At 43.5% G+C, this 27,295-nt stretch overlaps 1 protein-coding gene across 5 annotated transcripts in view; it reads right to left on the bottom strand.

Annotated features, from left to right (window-relative positions):
- The window catches only part of PPP3CA (protein phosphatase 3 catalytic subunit alpha), a 728,982-nt gene that overhangs the window by 143,859 nt on the left and 557,828 nt on the right, over positions 1-27,295 (bottom strand). For all 5 annotated transcript variants that reach the window (XM_029597060.1, XM_029597061.1, XM_029597063.1 and 2 more), the window contains exon 7: positions 505-582. In XM_029597060.1, coding sequence (XP_029452920.1) covers positions 505-582 — 78 coding nt within the window. The remainder of the gene's footprint in view (positions 1-504; positions 583-27,295) is intronic.

Raw genomic sequence — 27,295 nt, 5'->3', positions numbered from 1 at the left:
AAATAAATAATCTGCAGGCAGTTTTACCATGTGCAGTGTTTGTGTCTCTGCAGTATAAAGGGATTCCCTCCTATTGTTTTCACTTAATCAATATTCCAAATGCAATGTCATTTCTGGTACTTGCAGTCAGGGCTGGCGCAACTCAGTGTGACTCAAGTATAAATAAAGCATTGTCATAACACTAGCAATCATCTTCTATCCAAGGGGCTTAGCATAACACCTTTGTGATGCAGCCTTATCCTGCCAGTCTTAATTGACAGGAGACTTGGATGTTAGGCTGTCTCTGTCAGACATCTTTATGCAATGACACATGACAACATCCTTTAACTAGCATGCATATGGGACATGAGTGATGGCATTTAGCATCGTTCAGCAGGTTGTCCCTGAAACTATGAGGACCAGTCCAAAACTAACACAACTGTAGTAAGAAAGCAGAAAGAGATGTTTGCAAGCCAAAGAATTCTACAACTTAAATAGTAAAAATTATATCACAGGAAAACTTACCCAGCATCCTGGGCTTCATGGGCTCGGAGTATAGATAGCAAGTTATTGTGCTGTAAGAATTCACAAACAGCAGGGTAACTGTCAAAGAAAATAAAAAAAAACACTTATCAATTAAGATACTGGAATTCATTCTCAATAATGAAATGCTGGGCCTGATCATTTCCTACCCAATTTGCATCTTCACGCAATCAATGATTGCATCTCATGAAAACAATTACTTCTATCATCATTCCCTATTAGAGTTCCTAAAATGAAAATAAAAACCAATGCACGAGTGAGAACTGCAGCAAAAAGAGAGAAAAAAAAGTTTGTTAAAGTCAGAGATCCAATGACCTTTCCTTTCTTCCTCTTTTTTTACCAACCCACTCCAGAGAGCAACGTGTAGGGAGCACCTATGGATGTAGGCTGTGTGATGTCCATATCCTCTAATATAGTCAAATGGAGGAATAGGCAGCAGAAGGTATTACACTTGAGTGAAGCAGAGTTCCTTAATGCACTACAGGAACACCAGGAAAAGAAACCGAGTGATAATTCTTCAAGCTCTAATGACAGCTTTTCTACTCTACCTACTGAACTTTTTTTTTGTCATATATGGCTGAATTTCACAAATGTGTACAGTTATTTATTTATGTGATTCTCCGTTTTCCAAAGCTGAAGCCTTTTTAGGTTCTTCAAGGGTAGTCGAAAGGGCCAAATGATATGAAAGTAGTTTTTACTAAGTCTGAACAGCAGATCTTGTTCACAAAAGGCTTGACGCAGGTCGCGCCATCAAGGAACATTCTTTAAGTAAAGCTGAAAACTGTGTAAACAGATTTATTAATATATAACTTAAGTAAAATAATGGGTCACAATGCAGATCTGTTTGTTTTGATCAATGATAATTAGAGAATTATTTAAAACATTTTTAACCTGCAGGTTGAATTTCAAATTGCACCTTGTGAGAAACAACCAACATCCACAACATACAAAACATGACCACAAGTGTTATTTAGTTTTAAAATTTGAACCCCCTTGAATAAAATGGTGTTAGATGATGGGTAACTGCCTGTAATTTACATTCGGTGGACTGCAGATATAATGATCAACAAATTAATGTATTGAATTGAATTATTTTTTAAAGCATTGGCAGAAGAATAAAAAAAATAGCTCATTTTTAATGTCTCGCACTAAATAAATATGCTTTTTATTTATATTTACTGGCATCCTTATCCAGAGTGCCATACAAAACAACAGTCCCCAAGGTTAGCAGGCAATGGTATTGAGAAAAAGCAAAGGTGGCAGAGTACTTTTACAGCAAAATTAAAAGTTTTTATTAGCAAGGATGAGTCTTGGCTATAAGGGAGGAACTCATGCCAGAGACGAGGAGAGAGAACAGAGAAACTCTTCTCTTTCCGAAGATCATATACCTGATGCCCTTAAACAGGCAAGTATAAGGTCAAATTAAAACAAAAGCAAAACACATCACTTATTCTTACAGTGTTACCAAATTATTGAGAGGTCACCTGACTGCCATTTTAAGCTAACATTTTAGAAGGGGTAGTTTTAAAACAATTGACCAAGCACATTAACAAGCCTTGAGTCACTGGATTGTTTACAATTTGGGTTCAGGACTGGTCAGTCACAGTGCTAAAACTTTGTTACTTGCCTGTGTGGACAATTTCCATAGAGGATTTGATCTGGGACAGAGATATTTAAACATTTTTCTTAGACATTTCTTCACCGTTCACTACTTTGGATCATGAGATTTTATTAGCACGGTTATCTGATCTTGGTAAAAATAGTACTGTTTACAGGTGGCTACAATCTTTTTTAACAAATCGTTTTCAGAGGGTGACCATTGGTCCTAATGTTTCTACTAGTTTTTTTCTGACGACGTCCGATTTGTGGCTTTCCTCCTGATCTTAATCTAGATTTTAAATTATATGCAGATGATAACCAGTTTTCGAATCCTGTGGGTGACTATGTCTGCTGCAATGTCTAGGGTCAGAACTGCAGTTGATTGTACTGCATCCTGACTCTTTGACAATAAAGGTTCTCTACATTTAAAGACTGAAATTTTGCAGCTATCTAGATTTCTTAAAGACGATCATCTGTGGACCATCGAGATTAATGGTCTGAATCTTCCAATTGCTGCTCAGGTCAGGAATTTAGAAGTAATATTTGACACCTCTTCAACTTTTAAGCCATTTTGAGCAAGGTAGTGCAAAATGCATTTTATAATTTATATATTTTGCAGCATTTAAAACCGTGTTTACCCTTTAATGATTTTTGGACAGTGATTCTGGTACTAGTTTTACAGGGCTTGGATTACTCTAACTCTGTTTTTTGGTTTAAGTGCTGCTACTACACAGATACTTCACATTGCTCAGAATGCAGCGGCCTGGATCAGTGTTGGCGCCAACAGAAGACAGTATATATTATTATTATTATTATTACCAATTAACACCAATTTAAATATCTTTAGACTGGCTTCTTGTGATTTGGCATATTAAATTTAAGATTTTATTACTGATATTTATAGTGTTTTATTTTCTTGTGCTGGCTTGTAACTGAGCTGCTCCAAAGGTTTACACCCCTTCTCGGTGTTTGTGATCACAGGGAAAGAATAAATACTACCTATATGAGACCAGAGAGCGGTCATTTGCAGTTGCAAATCTATCTCATGCATATTCATTGTGGATATCCTGAAAACCTGGCCTGTTTGTGGCTCTTGAGGACCAGAGTTGGCCACTCCTGTCCTACAGCTTCTTCTCTTCTCTTCTATCCCTCTTCACTACTCCAACCTTTCCAGTGCTATCTCTTTCTCCTTTTATCTCCTCTCCATAGCCCTGCAACCTATCCCTCTCTGCTTCCATTCCTTCTGCAGCCTAATCATTTTTTATCAGAACCACATTCCTAGCACTGTAGCCTTCTTCTCTCTTTTTTTTCCTCTCTGCCACAGGATGTGGACCGGGAGGATAATTGCTATTAAGGGCTCATCCTAAAAAGATGCTGCTGTACTTTTGTATGAAACATTTTCACTCATCTCACCAATTGGTGATCAGAAATGTTGTGCCATTCTAGATCCTAGATTCAACAAGTAATACTTTAGAATCTTATTAGGGTTAAAAAAAAATCATCTAATCTTGGAAACAAATACAGGTTGAGAGAACTAAAGTAATGTTTCTCTTATTTGCAACTTTTAATACTATTCTAGGCTTGACTGCGAACTAAAATGTCATCAACAGACCAACTTGGCCACTAGATTGCAGATCAAGCTGTTGACCCATCTCTAATAACTACCAGGATCGTGAACTGCTGACTATAAATAAAAAGAGGGTCAGAACTAAAAATCACAGGCTTTGCGCAATGTTCTCCTCCCATCTTTGTATGTATGTATGCATACACACACCCAAAATACATGACAATAGCAAGTGAATTTCATTTTATTTCTACTGATGGATACAGATGTGCAAATAGGACAATGAATGAGACAATACTCAGTATTTTTCATGAGTATATACAATGCTTGATATGGGATGGGACACCACATTGGACATTTTCTCAGCTTTACTTGCAACACGGTGAGGGGGAGGGAGGAAGTGGATTGGTTGTGACCCAGCAGAGCAAAACATGTTCCTGTACCTCTCCTCAAAGCGCATCTTGGGAGGGGGATGCTTGGCCCAGGGCAAATCAGCCTGTATAGGGCTCCCTCTTTTACCACCCCCCACCACACACTTGTACCTCAAGTATGCATCACACTCACATGTGCTCATCACCCCCCCCCCCCACACACACACACACACACACACACAACTTCAAAATTGCCATTACAATGACCAGAGTACGCTGGGACAGGGTGAGGGGGTGGAAATATAAGAAAAAATCCCACCAAAGGTGTGAATGAAGGCTCTTGGCACTAGGATTCCAGACCTGATTCTAACCTTTTTGTTAGAAGAGCAAATAGAGAAAAGAGGAAAAAGAGGACAATATGGGGCAGATTTTCAAAGGCTACGCGCGTAACCTGAAAAAAATCTGCCCCTGCGCGCGCCGAGCCTATCTTGCATAGGCTCGGCGGCGCGCGCAAGCCCCGGGACGCGCATTTGTCCCGGGGCTTCTAAAAAGGAGCGGGAAGGGGGCAGGTCCGGGTGGCGGCGGTTTGGGGGTGGTCCGGGGCGGGGCCGAATCCTCTGGCACAGTGGCCTGTGCTGGAGGATGGCAAGCCGGCAGGCGAAACTTTTGAAATAAAGGTAGGGGACGATTTAGTTAGGGCTGGGGGGGTGGGTTAGATAGGGGAAGGAAGGTGGGGGGGGGAGGGGCAAAAAAACCTTCCCTCTGAGGCCACTCCGATGTTGCTAAAAATCAGTTTTTTATGGGTTATTATAAGGCATGATACCTTGGCAGTTGCTACCCTTAAGAGATTTCAGAGCGGTCTTGGAGGGAACGGGGAAAGCCATCGGGGTTTCCCTCGGGTTCGGCGTGCGCAAGGTGCACAAGTGTGCACCCCTTTGCGCGTGCCGAGCCCGGAGTTTATAACATGCGCGTGGCAGCGCGTGCATGTTATAAAATCAGGCGTAGATTTGTTCGCGCCGGGTTGCGTGAACAAATCTACGCCCGTGCGTAGATTTTAAGATCTGGCCCTATGGTTTCTAAAGAAGTAGCTGAAAAAATAAAGGTTAGCATTCATACTCTACAAGAGATTGCAGAAAGAGGAAGACAAGCGACAATATCCAGAAAAGCTAAGAGAAACTGAAGAAGTAGTCAGGAATATAAAAAACGAAAATGGAAGAAAAAATAGCAAATATGGTAAAATGGGAGGACACATCTTAAAAGATATGTTGGTAATAGAAGGACGTGCAAAAGTGAAAGAGCAATTGGATTCAGACAACCAACACGGGCCCTGCTTTCTACGGTCTAGCGTATTGCTACGCAGTCATAAGTGAAAAAGCACAGGACTGCTTTTAAAACCAAATCCATAAGCAAAGCACACGAGCCCTTTCAAAATTCTGCCAGCCCCGCCTCACTGTGCCACCCTCCCGATGCCCTCCTCGTGGTCCAGTGGAGGGCCCGGGAGCCAATGGCACCGGTAACCCCTGTCACATGGTAGGGGCTAAAGGCCACCAATGCCATTTGGGTTAGAGGCAGCCGAGGCCCCGGGAGCGGCAGATCGCTCCCGGCCCCCACCTGGACCACCAGGTATTTTGTAAGTTTTCTTTTGGGGGGGGGGGGAGGAATTGGGGCTGTGACAGGGGGCGGGGCTGGGGGCGGCACAAGGCTGAAGGAGACTAGGGCGCCCAATCCCCTTGCACCGGCCCTAAGACGCTTGCTGGGCTGACTGGATGGTCCATTTGGTCCTTTTCCGCCATTACTATGGATATATGAACCCTACACCTTGCCTAGTTTTCAGCCTATTGCTTTAACCACATTGCAGATGTGTATGACAATGGGTACAACATTTTTGTACAGTTGTATTAATTGCTTGGATGATAGAATGGAGAATATGCTTAGAAAAACAACAGATTATACCAATGGGTGAGAAGATGCAAACACTGGATGACATGACTAGAATTTAAAAAGATAATTTTTCATTGATAAGCAGGCTGAATTAGCCATGCTTCATGGGTGATCTCATTGAGCTGCACCAGGTGGAGATGTCTCTCAAAGCTTTCGAGCTTTTACCCTACTGGGCATGTGAAGCAGTTCCTGTACAAAAGGCTCCTCTTTTGTTCTTTTTAATCTGATAAGAGCACGGATGGTGGAATCTCCCTCAATTCCTTTCCTCACAAAAATAAATACTTGCTTACAGGAAGTCTAAAACAGCACTTTTCAGTGCTTATCATGGATCAGAAAAAAAACTTCTGGGTTCAAATATTGTAGCTGTAGCCATATCATGTCCATCACAGATGGCCACAACTATTGTTACCTCTGCCTAGGCACATAATACAATCAGGCAAATTGCCGGAACTGTGAACGGATATTGCCAAGGGCTCAGTAGCAAAGAGTTAAAAAAAAATGGCAAGACTTCTTATAGAGGATGCCCCAGCTTTGGAGCGCTCATTGGCCTTCTCAGCCTCTTCAAGAGATCGAGAAAACCGAGACACATCAACCAAATCTTCCCCATGTCAATTACTGGACTCCTACTCTCAGGAGCATAGGCCAGCCTCCACCGGAGAGGCCAGAATAAAACTGATGCAAAAAGGGGCGCCAAAGGAGTCAATGACTGCAGGGACACAGCATGCATTATAGAAGCCATCCCGATGTGTCCTCCGCTGAAGATGAAGCAGCATGCATTGAAGTTGGCACATCCCATGCAAAAGCTGTTGTTCCTTGCATCGAAGACGATGCACTATATGTCAAAAACAATGCACCATGAACCAAAGATGTTGTTTAAGGTGTCGAAGAGGGCACACGAAGTATCGAAGATGGTGCCTTATGGATCAAAATCAAAACAACTGGCGCTTATGACCCAATCAGTGCTGAATATGGCACATTCCTCAATGCATATAATGCAGAACAGGTACATGTGAATCGGTTATTTACTCATTCGGATAATAGGAGAATTAAGAGGCATTTCATGAAGTCAGCAAGTAGCACATTTAAAACTAAATGGAGAAATTAAAACCCTGGAATTTGTTGCCAGAGGATGTGGTTAGTGCAGCTAGGTTTAAAAAAGGTTTGGATAATTTCTTGGAGAAGTCCATTAACTGATATTAATCAAGTCGACACAGAAAATAGCCAATGCTATTACTGTAATCAGTAGCATGGGATCTACTTAGTGTTTAGGTACTTGCCAGATACTTGTAGCCTGGATTGGCCACTGTTGGAAACAGGATACTGGGCTTGATGGACCCTAGGTGTGACCCAGTATGGCAATTTCTTATCTTATGTAGAAGCCTATAAAGAAGGCACAGCAACCAGACAAAGGTCCTTTTCCACTAAAAAAAATAATCCTTCCTCCAAGGTTTCCATGGGATATATGTTCCTCATATGAGTTGGCAATTCAAGTGTCATCAAGGGAACCCACCCCTTTTTTACCATATGGCCTATGGCCACAGGGTCTACAAACATCTCAGTCGCTATGTTCCATCTTACCCAGCCCACCTATTATAGCGGTACAACAAGAAAAGATTATACATTTGGAGGAGAACACCCCCCCTGCCCCATTCTCCCCACCATCACTCCCAATAAGGGAAAGAACAGATCACTGATGTGTGGAATTTCTTCTCATCACTATTCCCATAAATTCAACCACTGAATTTTCCACCGATGGTTCTGGAGACAGTTATGCCAGAAGCATCTCTGCTTGCTGTATCAGAATCATCAGAAGGCAATGGAGAAAAAGCCCCTCCTCCTTTCATCAAGGGAACCTTCACCAAGATACTCCCCAAGGCCAGAAAGCACAGTAAGATCAGGAGTCCCCAGGCAGCTCCACAAGTCTACCCTCAGACCCACCAGAGCACTCCTCTCCTCCATAGGATCTAACCTACTCGCATTTTGTTGAAAAAGTTGGCATTACCTTAAAAATAGACATAAGGAAGGAACCAGATCCTCAAGCAGAAGTAATGAGGATTCTAAAGATTTTAGATATTCCATTAGAAACCACCGCTCATCCATCCCATTCGGTGCTACAAAAAGCACTAATGATGGCATGGGAATCTCCCTCTTTTGGGGCTACTGCTGCTTGTAAAATGGATCTTAAAATCAGATTGCAAAAAACAACAGGCTACGGGATTGTACAACTCCCCCATAATTTGGTGGTGGTGGTGGTCCACCATGAAAAAGGCAAAAAAAATCACAACTCCACTGTAATTCGGTTCTAGAAAAGACCACAAGTTATTGGTTGACTTCGGTAAGAAGGTATTCCCAAGTTCCATCCTCACCATGCGCATACAACAGCACCAATTTTATATTGTTAAATATTCCAAATTAATTAATTAATTAATGTATGTATTTTATTTATTTATTAGTTTTATGCTATTAATAGTTATTAATACTATATGAAATTTTGGGAAGAAAGCTTTTACTTCCTGAACAAACAATTCAATTAGAAAGCCCCATTGCAGCATTTTCATTACTTCTAGTATTTCTATGGAAATTTCAGATCTGTTCATTTCAAATTCATTGTAAAAGAACATATCTTTGCATACTTAGTGCCTGTGTCACTTTTGCATACCATTATGCACAGTGTGTGACTAATTGGCGTTTTTTTGTATGTCTAAAAGAGAAAATTAATTTCCCTAGAGCCTGACCTTTGTTCCTAACTGTACCAATGCGAGGCACAAGGCAGTATGGCCTCTTCTTTTAAAAGTGACCTCAATGGAAATTCAAGAGCTATAATTTTTTCAATACCGTAACCTTTCTTTTATTCTGTGGGATTAACTGACTGTGCAACAGAGCTTTCCCATGCTAAGCAATGATCTCCCTGTGGAATATGTTGTAATTAGTCTCTCTCTCTCTCTCTCTTTAATGCTCACAAAATGCGAGTTAGAGGAATTTTTCAGCTCTCAGAAATTCAATTTCATGTCAGCAGGCACAGTCTCTTCTAATAATTTAGTTCGCTTATCCTTTTTGGAAGGAGTAGCCCTTTCTGATACCATAAGAAATAAAAAAAAAAAAAACCCCATAAAAACATAAAGCAGTGTCTCCTAAACAACAAATCTAATGCAAGAGTTAGATTCTGGGATGGTTGCGCCTCTATTTCCAGGGCTGCATACTTGTTCTTCATCGCAAGAGAAACTGCAGTCAAGGTGTAGGGTGACGTGAAGCAGCCTAGTGGTTAGAGCAGGCTGCAAACCAGAGAAGCCAGTGCTCAAATCCCACAGCCACTTCTTGTGACCCTAGGCAAGTCACTTACCCCTCCCTTGCTTCAGGTACAAACCTAGATTGTGAGCCCTCTGTGAAAACTTTACAGTACCTGAATGTAATCTGCTCTGAAGTGCCTGAAGAACTGAATTATAAATAAAGTAATAATAAATGAATGCAAAAACCTCTCAAGCAGTATCTCGTAGTCTTGCTTAGATGGACATACCTTTCTGTCGGGCTCTACGACAAGACCGAGCAGGTTCCAGCCCTTGGATTTGATCTCATTTTCTCCCCATCTCTTGTCACAGTTTCCCCTCTGAACCATTATTCATATTCTTGCATTCTTAATCACTTCAACTAAAACAAAAATCACTTTACCTCCCTTCACGTGTTATTCCTTCTGGAGTCCTTTCCAAAATACAAGTCAAAATTCAGTTATCCATGCATAAAACTAAAATACTGTTAATGGCATGTGCATCTGTTACTGTAGCCATACCTACCTACTGACTCCTGCCCTACCTGTAGGATATATTGGGGCCCCCCTCAATATGCTGACTCTCTTCTCTCACCCTAAGCAGTCCCTGCTCTCATCCCCACACCCCTGTAGCCCCTCCTGGTGATTCCCCACACACACCTTAATCAGCCCCCACCCCTACTACCCACAATCTATTTACCCCATGAGGGTATGATGTTCTGGGGTTAAAAACTCTTTGCACACCTTTGCAGGCCTGCTTCATGATTCTGAGGTTCCTCTTTACTCCTGATATGGGGAAAAACTCCCTCTCATGATTCATCCACCAGGGACGTCAATCGGGCAACGTCCCTGGTGGTGAAGTTCAGCCTGCACAATGGCATCTCAGAATGAGCCTGCCCCTGAAGAACTGGAAGTTGCTTGTCACCGTAGCTCGTAAATGAAAAGCCATGTGTAAATGTACACACATTTATGCACTTTAATGTTAAAATTATACGCATTTTATATTATGCACGCGCTCAAAATTTATACATGTGCACCCTAGCCCGTATGCACGTGTGTTTATGGTCTCATGCGCAATTCATGTAAAATTATTCTCCCCGAATACAGTGTTCCTTATTTTCACCAAACATGAAAACATGAAAAAAGGAAACAATTTTTCCATTATTTTCATCCCCCCAATTCAGTAACAAAATAACAAACAGAAAATATACAGATAACCAATGACCCTAAGCCACACCCTCACCTTCCCAAAAGATGGACAGCGCTTTCCACTCCACCAATATTAAAGATCATTAAGGACATTGCTACATGCCCTAGGGCAGTAGTTCTCAACCTTTTCTCAGTCATGACACACCTGACAGATGATGCTCATGTGTGTGACACATTGCACACTACATTTAATAGCGATACCAAAAAAACATCCTAGATATTTTATTGTTGAAAATGATGCAGGAGAAAGATAACATTCTTTAATTTCAATAACTGTTTACAAAATATCAATATTAAATGTTATTTTTTCACAAAAATGTTAATCTTTGCTTACTGCATCAGTGAGAAATCTGGGACTGATATGCATATGTAGCACACAGTTTTTCGATACAAACTCATGCATTTCTTTGTCAATCTCAGAAAGTTCTGACCTCTTCTGGAGTTTATATGGAGCAGAGTTAGGAAATTTCCCCCTTCAACTCACCATAGAAAAACTATATTCAAAATCTCTTCCCTGCCAGCCACTTTGTGAAATAACACGAAAACCTGCTAAAAGAACATTTAGAAATAATATAGCCTACCAACCATACCATAAGAGTACTAGCACTCAGGACCTGAACAGCAACAACCTTACCTATGAAAAAGCAAGACTGCAAATACAGAACATATTACACTTACTATTGGAAAAACAAAAAAAGCCAGACTGCTGTAGACTCCTACACAGAATCTACATCCCAGTTAGCAGAATCCCTCACCTCTGTCAAACCTGCAGAATGCAGACTGACTCTTATTTAATACAGAATAAGACCATAAATTATAAACAAGCATACAGAGAAAATCTGAAACATCAGGGGGGGGGGGGGGAGGAGATGGGGAGGTGCAGCAGGATGGCAGGGCAGGATACAGCATGCCTGCAACATTTCTGGCTTGGATTAGTGGTGGCAGTGATTGCCAGGTTTGAGGGAAAAGCAACAACAGGAAGCAGTGATGAGGAATTTTAAGTACCAGCTCCTTACTCTGCACTTTCTTCAAGCAGCAAGCACATGTGGCTATTACAGAAAGCATAGGCTTGCTATGTCAAATTTTTGGTGACACCTTCCACCTCTTGGTGACACACCAGTGTCCCGAAACACCACTACGTCGCCAAACATTGGCAGGTGTGTTGTGTACTTCCTGGTCCTCTGCTGCTCATCCCTCACTCTCCTTCACCCCAGCGAGAAACAGATAATTTTTCGATGAACATTGTTGCCGTTCCTGCCTGGGCTACCAGCACATCCAAGCCTGGACAGGAACAATAGCAGAGTTCATGAAAGCCACAAAAACAACATGGCCTTTTCTTCTTCCCACCCTGTGGCCTGGAAAAGGAAGTGATGTTCAGCAGAGCACGCAGGGAGAAGGAAGGCTATGCTATATTCAAAAGTAGCAATACAAGAAATAAGAGAATCCACTGGACAGGATAATAATGATTATAACAACAAATGAAGAATCCCGTGTAAGTAGAGCGGCGGGGACGCTTAAAGAGACCTCATAATAATTGTCAACTTTTTAAGCTGGCATGTAAGCTTATAATGGCTCAAACTTTACTTTACTTGTAATCATCGGTCTCTGTAAGCGTATGATGCTCCTGCAATAGGTAGCTATCTCGCGGCACGGTCAGTCTCTATTAGTACTCTGTAGAGTCTCTTAATATACTTAACTTGCGATTTTCATGTCCGTAGACAAACCAATACTGGTTTGTCTACGGACATGAAAATCGCAAGTTAAGTATATTAAGAGACTCTACAGAGTACTAATAGGAGACTGACCGTGCCGCGAGGATAGCTACCTATTGCAGGAGCATCATACGCTTACAGAGACCGATGATTACAAGTAAAGTAAAGCTTGAGCCATTATAAGCTTACATGCCAGCTTAAAAAGTTGACAATTATTATGAGGTCTCTTTAAGCGTCCCCGCCGCTCTACTTACACGGGATTCTTCATTTGTTGTTATATTCAAAAGTAGCAGCATCATTGATCCAGAGCAGCAGCAGAGAACATAAGAACATAAGAACATAAGAAAATGCCATACTGGGTCAGACCAAGGGTCCATCAAGCCCAGCATCCTGTTTCCAACAGTGGCCAATCCAGGCCATAAGAACCTGGCAAGTACCCAAAAGCTAAGTCTATTCCATGTTACCATTGCTAATGGCAGAGGTGATGAACAAGAGGAAGCAGAGCAATGTTAGTCCCCACAGCTGATGGGACTCTTCTTTCTTGGGCTATAGGGGCTAGAGGAGTAAGCTACTGCAGCTGCCATGTCCGCTCGGGGGGGGGGGGGGTAGTGAGACAGAGAGAATGAGCCAACGTATGTAAGTAAGAAAGAGAAGGCAAGTGTGAGAGAGTGAGAGACTGGTCAGAGAGGTGACTGGTGTGTGTTAGAGAGTGAGAGAGATAATCATGGAGGTGACTGGTGATTATGAGAGAGAGACTGGTCAGGGAGGTGACTGGTGTGTGTGTGTGTGAGAGAGAGATTGATCAGGGAAGTGACTGGTGTGAGAGACTGATCAGGGAGGCAAACTGGTATGTGCCTGAGAGAGACTGGTCAGGGAGGTGACTAGTATGTGTGTGAGAGAGATTGGTCAGGGAGGTGAATGGTGTATGTGTGAGAGAGAAGCTGTTCAGGAAGGCGACTGATATGTGTGTGTGTTTATGTGTATGTGTGTGTCTATGTGAGAAACAGACTGGTTGCAGGCCCTAAAAAAAAAGAGGACAGTGAGGACAGAGTTTCAATAGTCACTGCCGTTTCTGGTGTGTGCTACTGGCCTCCAAGGGAAAGGAATAGGACAGTTGCTGGAGAGGGTAAATACAAGTTGTTAGGATTTGTAAGTAAGTGGGCCCTTTGGCCAAGGTGAGAGGTGTTACCGCCCGGGGGAGGGGGGGGGGAGCCCCACTGAGCCTCACCATCAGGAGGCAAAGCCTCAGCTGCAGGATAGAGTACAGCAGAGGTATAGATAAAGAGAGAGAAAGGGTGACCCCCAGGAGGCGGGCCACGGAGCGACAGCGCAGATGCTGACGTCAGACTCAGCTTGGAAGACTGGAGTCAGGCAATAGCTGTGGCACACCCGAGGAGCGAGGGTGCTGGGGAAAGTTACTGTCACTGTAGTTATACAGTGGCACTCCACTCCTCCGAGGAGTGGATAGCCAAGAGATGAGGGGGAACCCCGAGGAGCGGGAACCCGATAGTCTGACACCATGGTAGCAGGAACCGGAACCAAGCTGAAGAGAGAGCAGGTAGATACTGCAAGTGAAGTCGTTACCAAGTCGCTGGCTATCTGGGCTGGCGAGCTTAAGTATCGGAGTTGAGTGATGTTATCTGATGGGGACGCCCCCGAGGTTCCCGCCATAACGTGGGTAAAGCAGGTCGAGGAGTGTGCGCGCCTAGGGAACCCCATGGGTAAGATGGTGGTCAGTAGCATCCATGCTGCTCAGGTAGGCCCAGGAACAGAGGCCGGAAGGCTGGTGGTAGCTGGCCGAGGCCGCAAGTTCGCCCAACGGAGCCAAAACAGTAAAAAGAGAGGTGAGCAGCAGCGGTTGTAGCCATCTGTGGCCATGGAGCGTATAAAAGTGTTTTTTTAAATTATTATTTATTTTTCTTGATTGACTGCCATATTAATTATTAGGTATTGATGAGTCTTCTGTATGAAATATTTTATTGGTGTTTGGAGAATTTGTAATAATTTTTATGAGTTTTTTTTTTTTTTTTAAATTCTTTATTTATGAAATTTTAGTTAACAATATAACTCCATTCATAATTTTATGAGTTTTTAATAATTGAATGTTATTTATTTACTGGCAGCCGACAGCCCGAGAGCGGGAGAATGCTCCCGGGATCCCCACTGGACCACCAGGTACTTAAAAAAAATTTTTTTTTTTTGGTGGGGGGATAGTAAAGAACTAATTTTAAAGGGTCGGGCTGTGTTTTTGTGTTACTTTTAAGTGCTCTTTCTTCCCGCCCCCCCCCCCCCCCCAATAACGATAGGAGAACCCACAAAATTAATCGTGGGGGGTTTCCTATCGCTATCAGGGACCCCCCGATATCTGATGAGATTGAAAATATCGGATGATATTTTCAATCGTCAGATAAATGATTCACATCCTTAATTCTTGATCTTCCTCTCTAAACCCTCTTGCTGCTGACTTCAGACTAGACTCTGGCAAAAACCTTTTTATACTTTATTGGTAAAAAAGCAACAAACCAAATAACCTTGCTGTTTCATGCAGTTCAACAAAACAAATGTAGCAATGCAACCTACAGTTCATATATATTCGCTTTCTCCGGGCTTCCTTCTTTTTCCTGGGGCCCTACTAATCTCTCTGGGCCCTGGTCTCCACCCTAGCCCAGAATCCCTTGCTGGGCTGGCACTTAAGGAGGTACAGACCGCTGTGGCAGGTCCTTTAAAGTGTTCTGAGAGAGTTTCATACAATACAAATTTCTTAAGTGCACAACTATCTCTCCTGCTGTGGCATTTCACACTATATTTTCAGACAATGATGAATCGCCTAAATGTACAGGAAATGTGGGTATTCTCAATCACCTTGTTTGCCCTGTCCTACTATTCAGTAATTTTGGATTAAGATCAGACATTTCCTTGACTGGGTAACAGGACAGCAGATTATCTCCCCTTGGAGGAGTACTTTTTGATATTTCTGAGGCTCCCCAAGTGGTGGGTAAACATTGACATCTTTTTGTTAGGGAGGCCTGTTGGTGAAAAAGACTGCTGCTGGCTTGAAGGGATCATGAATCCCCTTCCTATTGGACGTGGAGAAGTGCCCTATGTGAGGGAGTATATAAGAAACTCTCTCAGAACACTTTAAAGGACAGCGATTCATCCGTTTGAAAATGATTGTACAAACCTATGTGCATTGTTTTATTCCCAAAAAATTACCTACAGATAAAGCAGGCACAAATCTTGGTGGATAAGTTTGGTTTTTTTTGTTTGTTTTTATCAAGCAACAATCAAAGCTTTAAGTACTTCCACAATTCTGCTTTGATTATTGATGCAAACCCCACAGGTCACTCTTGATTATTGCCCCTCAAGGGTGCCAATTTGCTTTAGCGTCTCTTCCAAATTCACATTAATTTGTGTCAGTTCCACTGAATTATCACCTAGAAAGATTGGTTCCGGTATGAGCATCGTCTCTGCAGCAAAAACCAAAGAAAATAATTAATTTTATTTTTTGTCCAGTGTTCCTCCTGAATGTCCCTTTCATCCCCAGTCATTTCATGGTCCAACTAATTCTCATTGTTTTATGCACTTGGAAAAGATTGTATTTTTATTTTTTTTTGCCTTGTTGGCAAGTATCCCCTCAAATTCTCTCCTGGCCTGCCTTATTACTCTTTTCACATCTAACTTGCAAATACATATTTTCTTTTCTAGTTTCCTTGTTAGGTTCCTGCTTTTCAAACTGAAATCGTTTATTCTAGTAGGAAGGGATTCAGCCGTATCGTATCAGTGTAGAGGTGATCATCTAGAGCAACAATTCCCAATTCCTCTCTTTGAAAACATGCCAGGGCAAACAATCACGAGACACATTTGAAAATATTTGATCTGTAAAACAGGTTAATCTGCACAATTTGGTCAGTCCAGGCCTGCCAGGTATACTCAAGGACTGGCTTTGGAAACCACTGATCAAGGAAACTTAATTGCTAATAACTGCCCACCTGATGGTTACATTGAAGAATTATTATTTTTTCTTTTTTTTTTTGCTTGTGTTCTGATATATTAACCAAGCTTTATCTTTTTTTTTTCTAGGATATTGTTCCCCCTCCCTTCCAAAAAAAACTATATATTTTGCAATTTTGCTGAAAAAAGGAATTTATTCTATTTAGAACCCAGGGCATCCTGGGAAGAATGTTTATTTAAATTCATCCTCTGTAATTCAGTCAGGCAACCAGCTGCACAGAAAAGCTCTACATGGTGATATTAGTAAGCTACCTGTCAGATTTCATTTATTTTGGGGATGTTTTATGTTCCTGTTTTCTGTACCTTTTTTTTTTTTTTTTAAATAAATCAATCCTTCACTTAGGGATCTCTCAAAATTTCTGATTCTGGCTATTCTGCCAAGTTATATTTCTCCCTCCACATCCAGTATGAAAGAAGAATTACTCATTGTTCTTAAAACCTACTCCTACACATTCTCTTTCCTTAAATGCAATAATTGGTATAGTTGGCGGCAGCTTGTAAACAAGTATGGTTTTTACTAGCAAGCTAGATTGTCATACTTGTCACCAAGAGTCTCAGTCATCTTAACAGCAAAATGAGCAGAATGGAGCAGAATAAAACTCAAGGAAGGAAAATAGAATAATCATGTTTGTATGGAAGGCTGAGATGGCCAGCAATTTAATTAGCTCTAGCAAAAAAAAACAACAAAAAGAAAAGCTGCATATATGCTTAAGAACTTTGATCACTTACTTGTAACCTCTACCACTTGAACATGACAGCCATTCATAACACTGGCAATACGAATATGTGCTATATGTAACTCTATGTCGCACCATGATACAGAGGCTTTTGGACACTGTTGCCTTTGATTGCATGAAGTTACAATGGGACCAAATTATTATGTGGATGGCACGACCACTGGGACAAGGAGAACCCTATTGTGCTAATCACCAAATATATCCTGGTGCTGATTTTCTCTCTCACTTCACTCTACCCAGTACTAAGTGCATTATCGGCACCATTTAAAAACACAAGACGATTTATCCCTGCTCAGCTAAGGAAAAGGCATCATCAACGAAGCAAAAAGCTAAAGAAGTGATCACATCTACAGAAACTCAGTGGGGTAAAGCTGACCAGTTTAACTCTGTTATGTAATAAGTTTTTACACAACTGTGTAACTTGACACCTTAGCTTGGCAACAGAAACTTCAATCAGACAGCTAGTAATAAATGGAAAATCGATATCAATTGAACATCACAGGACAGTGAAGATAATATGCATTTGTTTTGTTTATATTTATTTATTTGTTGTTGATTTTGTATACCGTTGTTCGGTAGGACCATCACACCTTGTCAAGTTATAGCAAAACGAAAGAAAGAAGGCAAAAGTGTAAGGTTAATAATTACTCCAGTCAATGGTGCTCCAAGCAGCAGTTCCAGAATATTGTGTTTAAATAATTCAGCTAGAAGTTAAAGTAATCAAAATAATCTCTCACCCCTTCTTCCAATCTTACTTGCATAATTTTTTTTTTTTAGAATATATTACTGTTTTAGCTGTTTTTAAAGCTCCTTCTGCTTAGAGCTATGAACGTTTGTGATGCAGAAGCTTAATCTGCACTAACACAAGCACAGCATGAAAATATATCTACATTTCATTTCAAATGGATTCTAGAAAGGAAAATTCTAAAGAGCGTGGAACTAAAAAATGAACATCTTTTTAAAAAACAAACATTTTGTATCATTCAAACATACCGCCCTTCCAAGACAGAAGGCTCAAGCACCATAGAAACCCTTGAGGCCTGAGGGCTGTACAAAAGCTTTCTCTGAAATTATGGGGAATACAATTTTCGTTGAGTTAGATCTGACACTTGCTTTTTACTAACTTTTGACATCTGAATCCAAAAATGACCCCAGTTTTTCTCTATCACGTCAACTTTAAGGTACAGCATACCCTCCCTTTGTCCCAAAAATCATACAAAATGTTCATACAAAAGAAATAAAAGAAAAAATTACCTGAATATACTGTTTATTTAGAGTTATTTTATTCATACAAAGGATATATATTGTTACTGTAAGTCAAATTGTGTACAAGTAGTAAAGTTCTGCTACCAAACATACATTTTAAGGTAAAAATTTATGCTTATAGCTTTTTTGGCAGTGTTCAATCTGTGGACAATCTCGCCTGATGCTCCAACAATAGTCAGCCATCATATGTACATCCCATCTACCCTGATACCGTGCCTCCATGACATTCAAATCTTGGTGGAATTGTTCACCTTGCACATCACTGACTGCACAAAGGTTTTTCGGGAAGTCAGCAAGATGGCTATGCAGAAAATGCACCTTGATGTTCATGTTACAACGAAGCATTTTGAAGCTCTCCAAGAGTTTCTGGACAATTTCGGTGTAATTCTGTGCTCGTATATTTGCAAGTAAGTCCTTGACAAGGTTTTTGAAAGACAACCAAGCATTCTTTTGGAGTTCTGACATTGTCCAGATGAAATGTTCATCTTTAATGAGCTGCCGAATCTGTGGACTGTCAAACACAACGGCCTTCATCTTTTCAAACGACAGGCTAGGAAATGCCAAAATGAAATACTTGAAACATTCTCATTCAGTTGCCAAAGCTTTAACAAATTGCTTCATGAGACCCAGTTTTATATGCAGAGGTGGGAATATAATGTTCTTTCTGTCAATAAATGGCTCATGTAGAATGTTTGGATCACCAGGTTTGAGGCCAATTAGACTGCACCCAATGCTTCTCACGATTTCTGCTGTCCCACATACACAGAAACATGGATAATTGGTGTATCCGTGTTGCTGACCAATAAGGAAGCAGACCATTTTAAGGTCAACACAGATGATCCAATTGTGCTTGTGATATTGCAACAGATCAATGACTCTCTTTATGTCTTCATAGTCTTCACGAAAACAAACTGAATGGCCAATTGGGAGTGCACCAATTAAATTGCCATTGTGGAGGAGGACACACTTCACGCTCCGCTTTGAGCTATCGATGAACAGTCGCTATTCAGTTGCATTACAGATTGGAATTCCCAATTCCTCCATTAAACCATGTATGTTATGGCAATAGACAAAGCCACCGTCACTTCGAAAGTACTGCAGAAATTCACTCTCTCTTGATCGAAAGTAGGATACCTGCGCTCCTTTTTCAAGTAAGTTTTTCTCGTGCAGTCTTGATGCTAGGAGTTCTAAAGCCTTTTTGGATAGACCCAAATCTTGTGCCAAATCATTCAACTCATGCTGATCAAATTCCTTATGAACTGATTCATCTTCAATTTCAAAATCTTCATCGATGCTGTCACTTAGTTCTTCACCACACTCCTGTTTTTCGAAAGAGGGTAGTTCAATGAAAACTGGCACTGGGATTTCAGCTGAATGAGGCACTGGGCATATAGCTGATGGTAGACTAGGATACTCTATTTTACATTTATTTGTCTTGTTATATCCTGACGTTCTCACTATACAAAAGTAACAGTCACTTGAATGATCTCTGGGCTCTCGCCAAACCATAGGTATACCAAATGGCAATTTATCACGTGTTCCCTTCGTCCACATCCGTAAAATCTCAACACACTGCTTGCACACCTTGTGAGGGACCCAAGACTTATTTTGATGACCAAGTTTTACTTTAAAATATGAAAAATAGGACTGCCTGACAAATGCGCTGATGTTTGTCCTTTTACTGCGAATGGTGAAACTGCCACAGATATAACAAAATGAATCAGGGTTGTTTAGGCACTTATGACGAGAAATAGCAGAGGCAGACATGATCTGAAGGAAAGGAAATAAGTATGTATGTAAATAAAAAAATAAATTCTGCTAACTCCTTGTATACAGACAAGAACTCGGACTACACTTCAGAATACGATTCACTATATAGAGTGGCACACAACCTCTCACCACACTGTCTGTATGTAACTGAATAGCCTAGACAAAAATGAACCTGTTGCTAGTCTCCAAGGTCGTCCCCCACCCCTCCCATACTCGAGGGAAGTTTGCTCTCAGCCAATAGGAGAGCACTAGTGCTTCCCTCGATCCAGGCTCGAACCAGCCTAGAGTGGTCACATTAAGAGGGTCATTTATCAAAGTGCTATATGGGTAACATCAAGCTAGATTGAGAGAACATTGCATAAATCTCATTTTTGGGTGAATTTCCTCACTCCGAAGGTGTGCACTGTTCTTTTTGTACACCGTACTCTGAATGTCAAAGTGGACCCTAACCCCTACACTAATACCTAAACCTCACCTCGAGTAACTAGGCGGGCCTCCAATAGAGGTATAAATACCTACTTAGTATGAGGGCCTTTTAGCTAGGCGCTCTCTCTCTCTCTCCCCCCCTCCCCCCAGTGGTGGTAGGCTATGCTCCGTCTCCCCTAGCAGCTTAAAATACTGAAAACGCTATTTGCGAAAACATCTCTCCCCCCCACTGGTCATAGGTAGGAATTACAACAATTCAGGCACTTACCACAAAGTGGAAAAAGTTATCGCAGTTTGCGGTAATACCTATGCGAAGCGCTAAGATAGCGCAGTTTGCGATAAATTCAGGCACTTACCACAAAGTGGAAAAAGTTAACGCAGTTTGCGGTAATACCTATGCGAAGCGCTAAGATAGCACAGTTTGGGATAAATAGCCTATTACCATAAAATATGCCTTTTCCTATCGCATGTGATATTTAGGGGGTAATTTTCAAAAGGAGTTACATGCGTAAATGTAGCTACTATTGTAGCAATTTTTAAAAGCCATTTACTCAAGTAAAGTGCACTTATGTGAGTAAATCCTATAGACAAGTCAATGGCATATATTGTAGCAATTTTCAAAAACCCACTTACTCAAGTAAAGTGAATTTACTCCAGTAAACCTGGTTTTTACTCGAGTAAATGCTTTTTAAAATCAGGCCCTTAGTGCATTTTGATAAATCCAGGCCTAAGATAGGCTGTAGAGAAAAAACTTGACGTGATAGAAGAAAACTAAATGCAGTTTTGAAATCAGCATGCCTATTTAACTCTAAAACAGCTGAAAAATCGAACAGGAATTATCTGAGGCCTTAAAGTGTTGGGAGTCTTGCCTAGCGTCCATCAATCACGCGCAGCCGCGCGCATGTTATAAAACCCAGGGTCGGCGCGCGCAAGGGGGTGCACACCGAGCCCTAGGGGAGTCCCGATAGCTTTCCCCATTCCCTCCGCCCCTCACCTTCCCTTCCTTTATCTATTCCGCCCCAGCCCTACCAAAATCCCCCCTACCTTTATTTTTTTTATTTATGCCTGTAGGTTGCGCGTGCCGGTCAAATGCCGACGCACGATCCCCGGGCCCAGCAGCAGTGGAGAGGCCTCTGGCCACGCCCACGCCCCACCCCCAGACTGCCCATGCCCCACCCATTTTTTCAAGCCCCGGGACTTGCGCCGTCACCAGGCCTATGCAAAATAGGCTTGGTGCGCGAAGAAGCGGGTTTTCGGGATTACACGCATAACCCTTTTAAAATCCGCCCCCAAGTATATCAAGTTTACTTTTCCTACCTTTTTCAAAAACTATATGCATGTACATTAATGGGTAGATTTTAAAAGGGCCATGTGTGTGCCCATAAACTTGTGTATCTCGCCGCGCGGAAAGATACGTACTATTTTATAAATTATACGTGTAGGTTATAAAATACCCTTCACGCACATATCTTACACGTGCTGGGAGCAAGAGAGAGAGAGAGCGACTCTTTATAAGGCTCAGACTGATTCTCTATATATGGACCATTGTAAGGGAGCACTTTGATTCGAGGTAGTGGAACCAGGGTTAAAATCCATTCCCCCCAACTGGCATGAAGTGGGCACATAAACATGGCACTGATAACAATTTGGTAAGCTGGGCCCAGGCTTTTCGAATTGGGGAAACCAGGACCTCCACCATCGGGGTGAGGAGGAGCTTGTCTGTGGAGGTCTGTAGCACAAACCTCAGATCCAAAGGGGCCACAAACGATTTTTCTGCTAGGATGTTGACAGTAGATGATTCAGCTAATAGCCAATCCCTGACTATTCTTAAGTTATTGGCCAAATTGTATAGTCTCAGGTACGGGACATTCAGCCCTCCCTTGACCCACCGGTCTTGCAACTTGCAGAAAGGTATCCCAGATTTCTTACCCCACCAAATAAATTTACGCAAAATCTGTTTCAGCCCAACCCAGTCTCTATGTAAGAGCCTAGGAGGTAGAATTTCAAATAAGTAAAGCCATTTGGGGAGGAGCACCATCTTAAATAAATTAATGCGGCCTGCTAGCGAAATAGGAATATTGTAGCAATGGCGTGACGTTCAAATCATATAGAGTAGAAAGGTGGATGGATATATAGTATCCCAAATATTTAATCTTGGAGTCGGCCCATAGTAAATGGAAGGGTTCCCCCCAATGATCCGGCAGGGTGGCTGGAAAGGCCAAGGCCTCAGATTTCCCCAGATTAAATTTAAAGCCAGAGAAGGTTCCAAATTCTCGAAATAGTTGCAGAAGGGATTTCAGAGAAATTTAAGGATTAGTCAAAAACTAATATGTCGTCTGCGAATGCTGCATATTTAAAGGTCTCAGTCTGAAATCTGACCCCTTTTATTGTTCGGGCATCTTGAATGGCCAGTAATAAGGGTTCCAATTGTAAAAGAAAAAGGAGCGGGGAAAGCGGGCATCGCTGTCTGGTACCCCGACAGACATATAGGACGTCCGATTGACTACGGTTGGCTATAATAATCGCTGTCGGATCACTGTATAGCAGGTGGACTGCATCTTGAAAAAAGCCCACTATTCCCATTGCATGCAGTACATAGAAGAGGTACCCCCATTCCACCCTGTCAAATGCTTTTCTGCATTGGCCCTGGGAGCTTGCAGGCCTGGCAGAGGGTAAGACCGTGTTCAGCCATGCGGGAGCATGCCGTCAACCCTTGGCTCGGTCCTGGACGCGTCTGGGGTCAGGCTGAGGCCCATGGGCACACAAAACACCCCCTTCTCGACAGAATGCTAGGCCATGTGCCCGACGGGTGTGCTTTGCTGATGAATCCACCTTGTTCAAGTCTTGTTTGTGTTCCTGGACTGTTATGGGACCGGAAATATTTTTTCAGGATTTTTTATGTATACGACCTACTGGAGGCGCCAGTTTGCCATAATTATGACCTGCTGGAGGCGCCAGCTGTCTGGATTTCTTTTTGTAACGACCTGCAGGAGGTGCCTGCATCCAGACCTTTTTGTCATCATGTTGCCAGGTTGGGGTTTTACGACCTGCAGGAGGCGCCTGCACCCCTACTGGTTTTGCTGGTTTTTCTTTGCCTGCCCTGGGTTCCCTCCCCCAGGTCTTCTTGGTGTTTCTTGGTGCTTCTTGTTGGTTCTTGCTTGTTGCTCGTTTGTCTGTTTTGTTTTGTTTGTGCCGTCTGTGTGTTTTGTTTGTGCTGTCTGTGTGTTTTGTTTTGGCTGTTTTGTTTTGGCTGTCTGTTTTGTTTTGTTTGGGCTGTCTGTGTGTTTTGTTTGTGCTGTCTGTATGTGTCGTGCTGTATGGTTGCTTACGTTGTATGTTGGTTTGTTTGTGCTGTGTGTTGTTGGTTGGTTGTTTGTCTGTGCTGTGTGTTGGTTGTTTTTGTTTGTTTGTGTTGTGGTGTGGTGTTGGTTGGTTGCGCTTGTCTGTGCTGTGTGTTGTTGGTTGGTTGCTCGTTTGTGCTGTCTGTGTGTGTTCTGCTGTAGGGTTGCTTGCGTTGTATGTTGGTGTGGTTGCGCTCGGTTGTGCTGTTTGGCTGCGCTGGTTTGTGCTGTTTGTTGCGCTTGCGCTGGTTTGTGCTGGGTGCGTTTGCGCTGGTCTGCGCTGTCTGCTTGTTTGTGTTGGTGTGTGCTGGCTGCGGTGCGCTGTTTGCTTCTTTGCGCTGGTGTGCGCTGTTTGCTTGTTTGTGCTGTGGTGCGCTGTTTGTTGGTACGCTTGTTTGTGTTGTTGGTTGTTGTGGCACTCGTTTGCGGCTGTGGTTGTGTGTGTTGCTGCTGTATGTTGTTGCTGTTTGTGTGCTAGGTTTGGTTGGTTGCGCTGTGTTGGTTTGATTGCGCTGTGTGTTTGTGGGTGCGCTCGTTTGTGCTGTATGGTTGCTGGCGTTGTGTGTTGGTTGGTGGTGGTGGTGGTGTTGGTTGTTCGGTTGCACTGTATGCTGTGTTGGTTTGGTTGCGTGTGCAGCTGCTGTATGTTTGGTTGGTGGCGCTGTGTTGGTGTGTTGGCTGCTGTGTGTTGGCTGCTGTGTGTTTGGTTGCAGTTGCGCGTGTGGCTGCTGTGTGTTTTGTTGGTGCTGTTTGTTGGTTGTGCTGTGTGTTCTGTTTTGTCTTGTTCTTTTGTCTGGTTTTCTGTGGTTTGTCTTTTGTGTTTCTGCTGCTTTGCTCGGTGTCATGCTGTCCCCGGACTACCAGCTTCCATTTTTTGGACCCTCGAATACCTCCATCCGGTATGGACTGATACCCTTATCCTCGGACTGTTGATAGGAGGTTTGAGGAGGGGGGCTTTGAGGAGGGGGTACTGTTATGAACTCTGCTGCCCGCGGGTTTCCCCGCGAGCAGACTCACCTTCCCATGTTGTCTTCCCCCGACGCGGCAGGACGCACCATAGGGCCTTTCCACGCGGCTGGAGCCGCGGTCTTGCCTCTGCCTCACGGCCCGGAGGCCGCCCTGGAGTGTCCTCTGCCCCGCGGTCGGAGCCACGGCATTCCTTCGGGGCTGGGACCGCCCCCGACGCTACCTCCATCTTCACGACGCTAGACCGCAAGCCCCGGTGCCATCCAGCGGCTGGAGCCGCCCCCGGGGCTCCCCGCAACAGCTGGAGACACTGCCGACGTCAGAGCCTGCTCCTCAGGCCCTGCCTGCGTCTGACGCACAGATGCTGTGCAGGCCGCTGGCCATGGTCCTGCACAGCCCCTGTTTCCTGCTCCTTAGGCGCCAGTGCGCGCCTCTCTGCTAGATTTAAAGGGCCAGGCACAGGAAGTGTGCTGGCCCCACCTTCAAGTGCTCTAAGCCCTATGAAGGGCTGCTTCGTCAGTCTGTTCCATGCCTTGCATCGAGGTGACTTCCCTCTGGAGGCTCCTGCCTGCTAGAGCTTTGTAAGGTCTTCTGTTCTTCGTGGAGCTCCTCGTCTCGTCTGCCTTTGTGCCACATCTTCTTGTCTTGATGTCTTGCCTGAGGTCCCTGACCATCCTGATGTTCCGCCATGATCTTCCTCATCCTGATGTGTCTTCCTGTCCAGGATGTTCTTCCCTGCGTCTTTGTCTGGTGCTCCTGAGCCTTCTGTTCCTGTAGACCGGTGGTCCCCGGATGGAGTATTCCCTGCGCTCCTGAGCCTCCGTTCCTGCCAGCCATGGGGGAAACTTCGGATGACACTGGCTTCGTCATTGGAGTTCCTCTTTGCCTGGACCTTCCCTGCGCTCGTCCCGTTCTCCTCGTGGTCCATGACCAGCCTGCAAGGGCTGTGTAGGGCGCGCAGTGGGACAGGGTGGTCCGCGACTCAGTCCCGCGGGTGGGCTGAGTAGGGCGCCCTGAGAGACAGTGCCAATGTCCATACCTTGTGTCTTGCCCGGTTTGGATGTCAAGTTCCTCGTCATGTCCGTGGTGCCGTTGCATCAACCCAAGTGTCTCAGTCAGTGATGCTGTCGCATCAATTAAGTGTCTTGCCTAGATGCCATCGCATCGACCCTTGTCCTGTCTTGTTTGGATCAAGTTCCTCGTCATGCGTGTGATGCCATCGCATCAGTCATAGTCCTGTCTACGTGTCAAGGCCTCAGTCTGCCCTCAACCTCAGGCCAAGTCTGCTGCTCCAATGCCGATCAAGCGGCAGGTCCGAAAGGGCTCGGAACAGTCGGAGGACCGTTCCCCTACCAACATCATGTTGTTGGCGATGGGAGCTTGCAGGCCTGGCAGAGGGTAAGACCGTGTTCAGCCATGCGGGAGCATGCCATCAACCCTCGGCTCGGTCCTGGACGCGTCTGGGGTCGAGCTGAGGCCCATGGGCACAGCCCCTTCTCGACACTCAAGTTGACACATACAGGTTGAGATGCCAATGCAGGGTAGGTATCCACAGCTGTGCCTTGTTTGATTGTAATTTATGTTGTGTATAACCCTTGTGCATTTCAACCAGGGCTGCACTGACTTTGGTGATTATTGAAGCATGGGGAAAGCAAAAGAACTGTGAAAGGATCTGTGAGCAAAAGTTGTTCAACTTTATAAATCAGGAAAAGGATATAAAAAGATATCCATAGATTTGAAAATGCCAATCAGTACTTTTCAACTCTGATTAAAAAGTAGAAAATTATGGGTTCTGATAATACCAAGGTAGACCAAGAATGATTTCAGACATAACTACCAGGAAAATTTGCCAGGATGCAAAGAAAAACTCACAAACAACTTCTACTAAAGGTTTCTCTGAAACAAAGTGGTGTGGCTGTTTCAGAATGCACAATAAGGAGATACTTGAACAAAAATGGGCTGCATGGTAGAGCTGCCAGAAAAAAGCCAGTGATGCACCATCACTACAAAACAGCCCGCTTACAATACCCCAAACAGCACCAAGAGAAGCCTCAAAAATTTCTTGAACAAAATTTGATGAGAACAAGACAGAATTTTATGGTCACAACCATAAACACTATGAAGAGCAGCTACCATCCCTACCGTGAAGCATGGAGGTAGAGCTCTGCACTTTTGGGGGGGGAGTTGGTAAGCTACAGCAGTACAGGGAATTTAGTCAAAATTGATGGCAGGATGAAGGCATCTTATCAGAAAATATTGGAGGAGAATCTGTATTCATCAGCCAGGAAGCTGCGCATGGGGCGCACTCAGGACTGGTGCAAGGGTATTAGGCACCTTAGGCAAACCTTCTGCCTTGCGCCCGCCTCCCCCGGTCCCAGCCCTGGTCCCAACCTCTTTCATTGAGACGCTGCTTGTGGCCCACCGAGTGTCTTCTTTTCTCAGCTGTAAGCAGGAAGGGCACTGCTGGCATCCAGTCAATTCTTTCCTTCTCTGGGCCGCAAGCAGGATGGGCACTGCTAGCGGCCCTCCGAGTCTCTTCTCCTCTCGTCTGCGAGAGGGATAGGCTCCGCTCGCAGCCCCACCTGGCTGCTCTTCACC

This window comes from Rhinatrema bivittatum, chromosome 1 (genome assembly GCF_901001135.1).
Source record: "Rhinatrema bivittatum chromosome 1, aRhiBiv1.1, whole genome shotgun sequence".
NCBI classification, from domain to species: domain Eukaryota; kingdom Metazoa; phylum Chordata; class Amphibia; order Gymnophiona; family Rhinatrematidae; genus Rhinatrema; species Rhinatrema bivittatum.
Note: the sequence above shows the minus strand (reverse complement) of the source record. Positions and strands in the feature narration are given on the sequence as shown.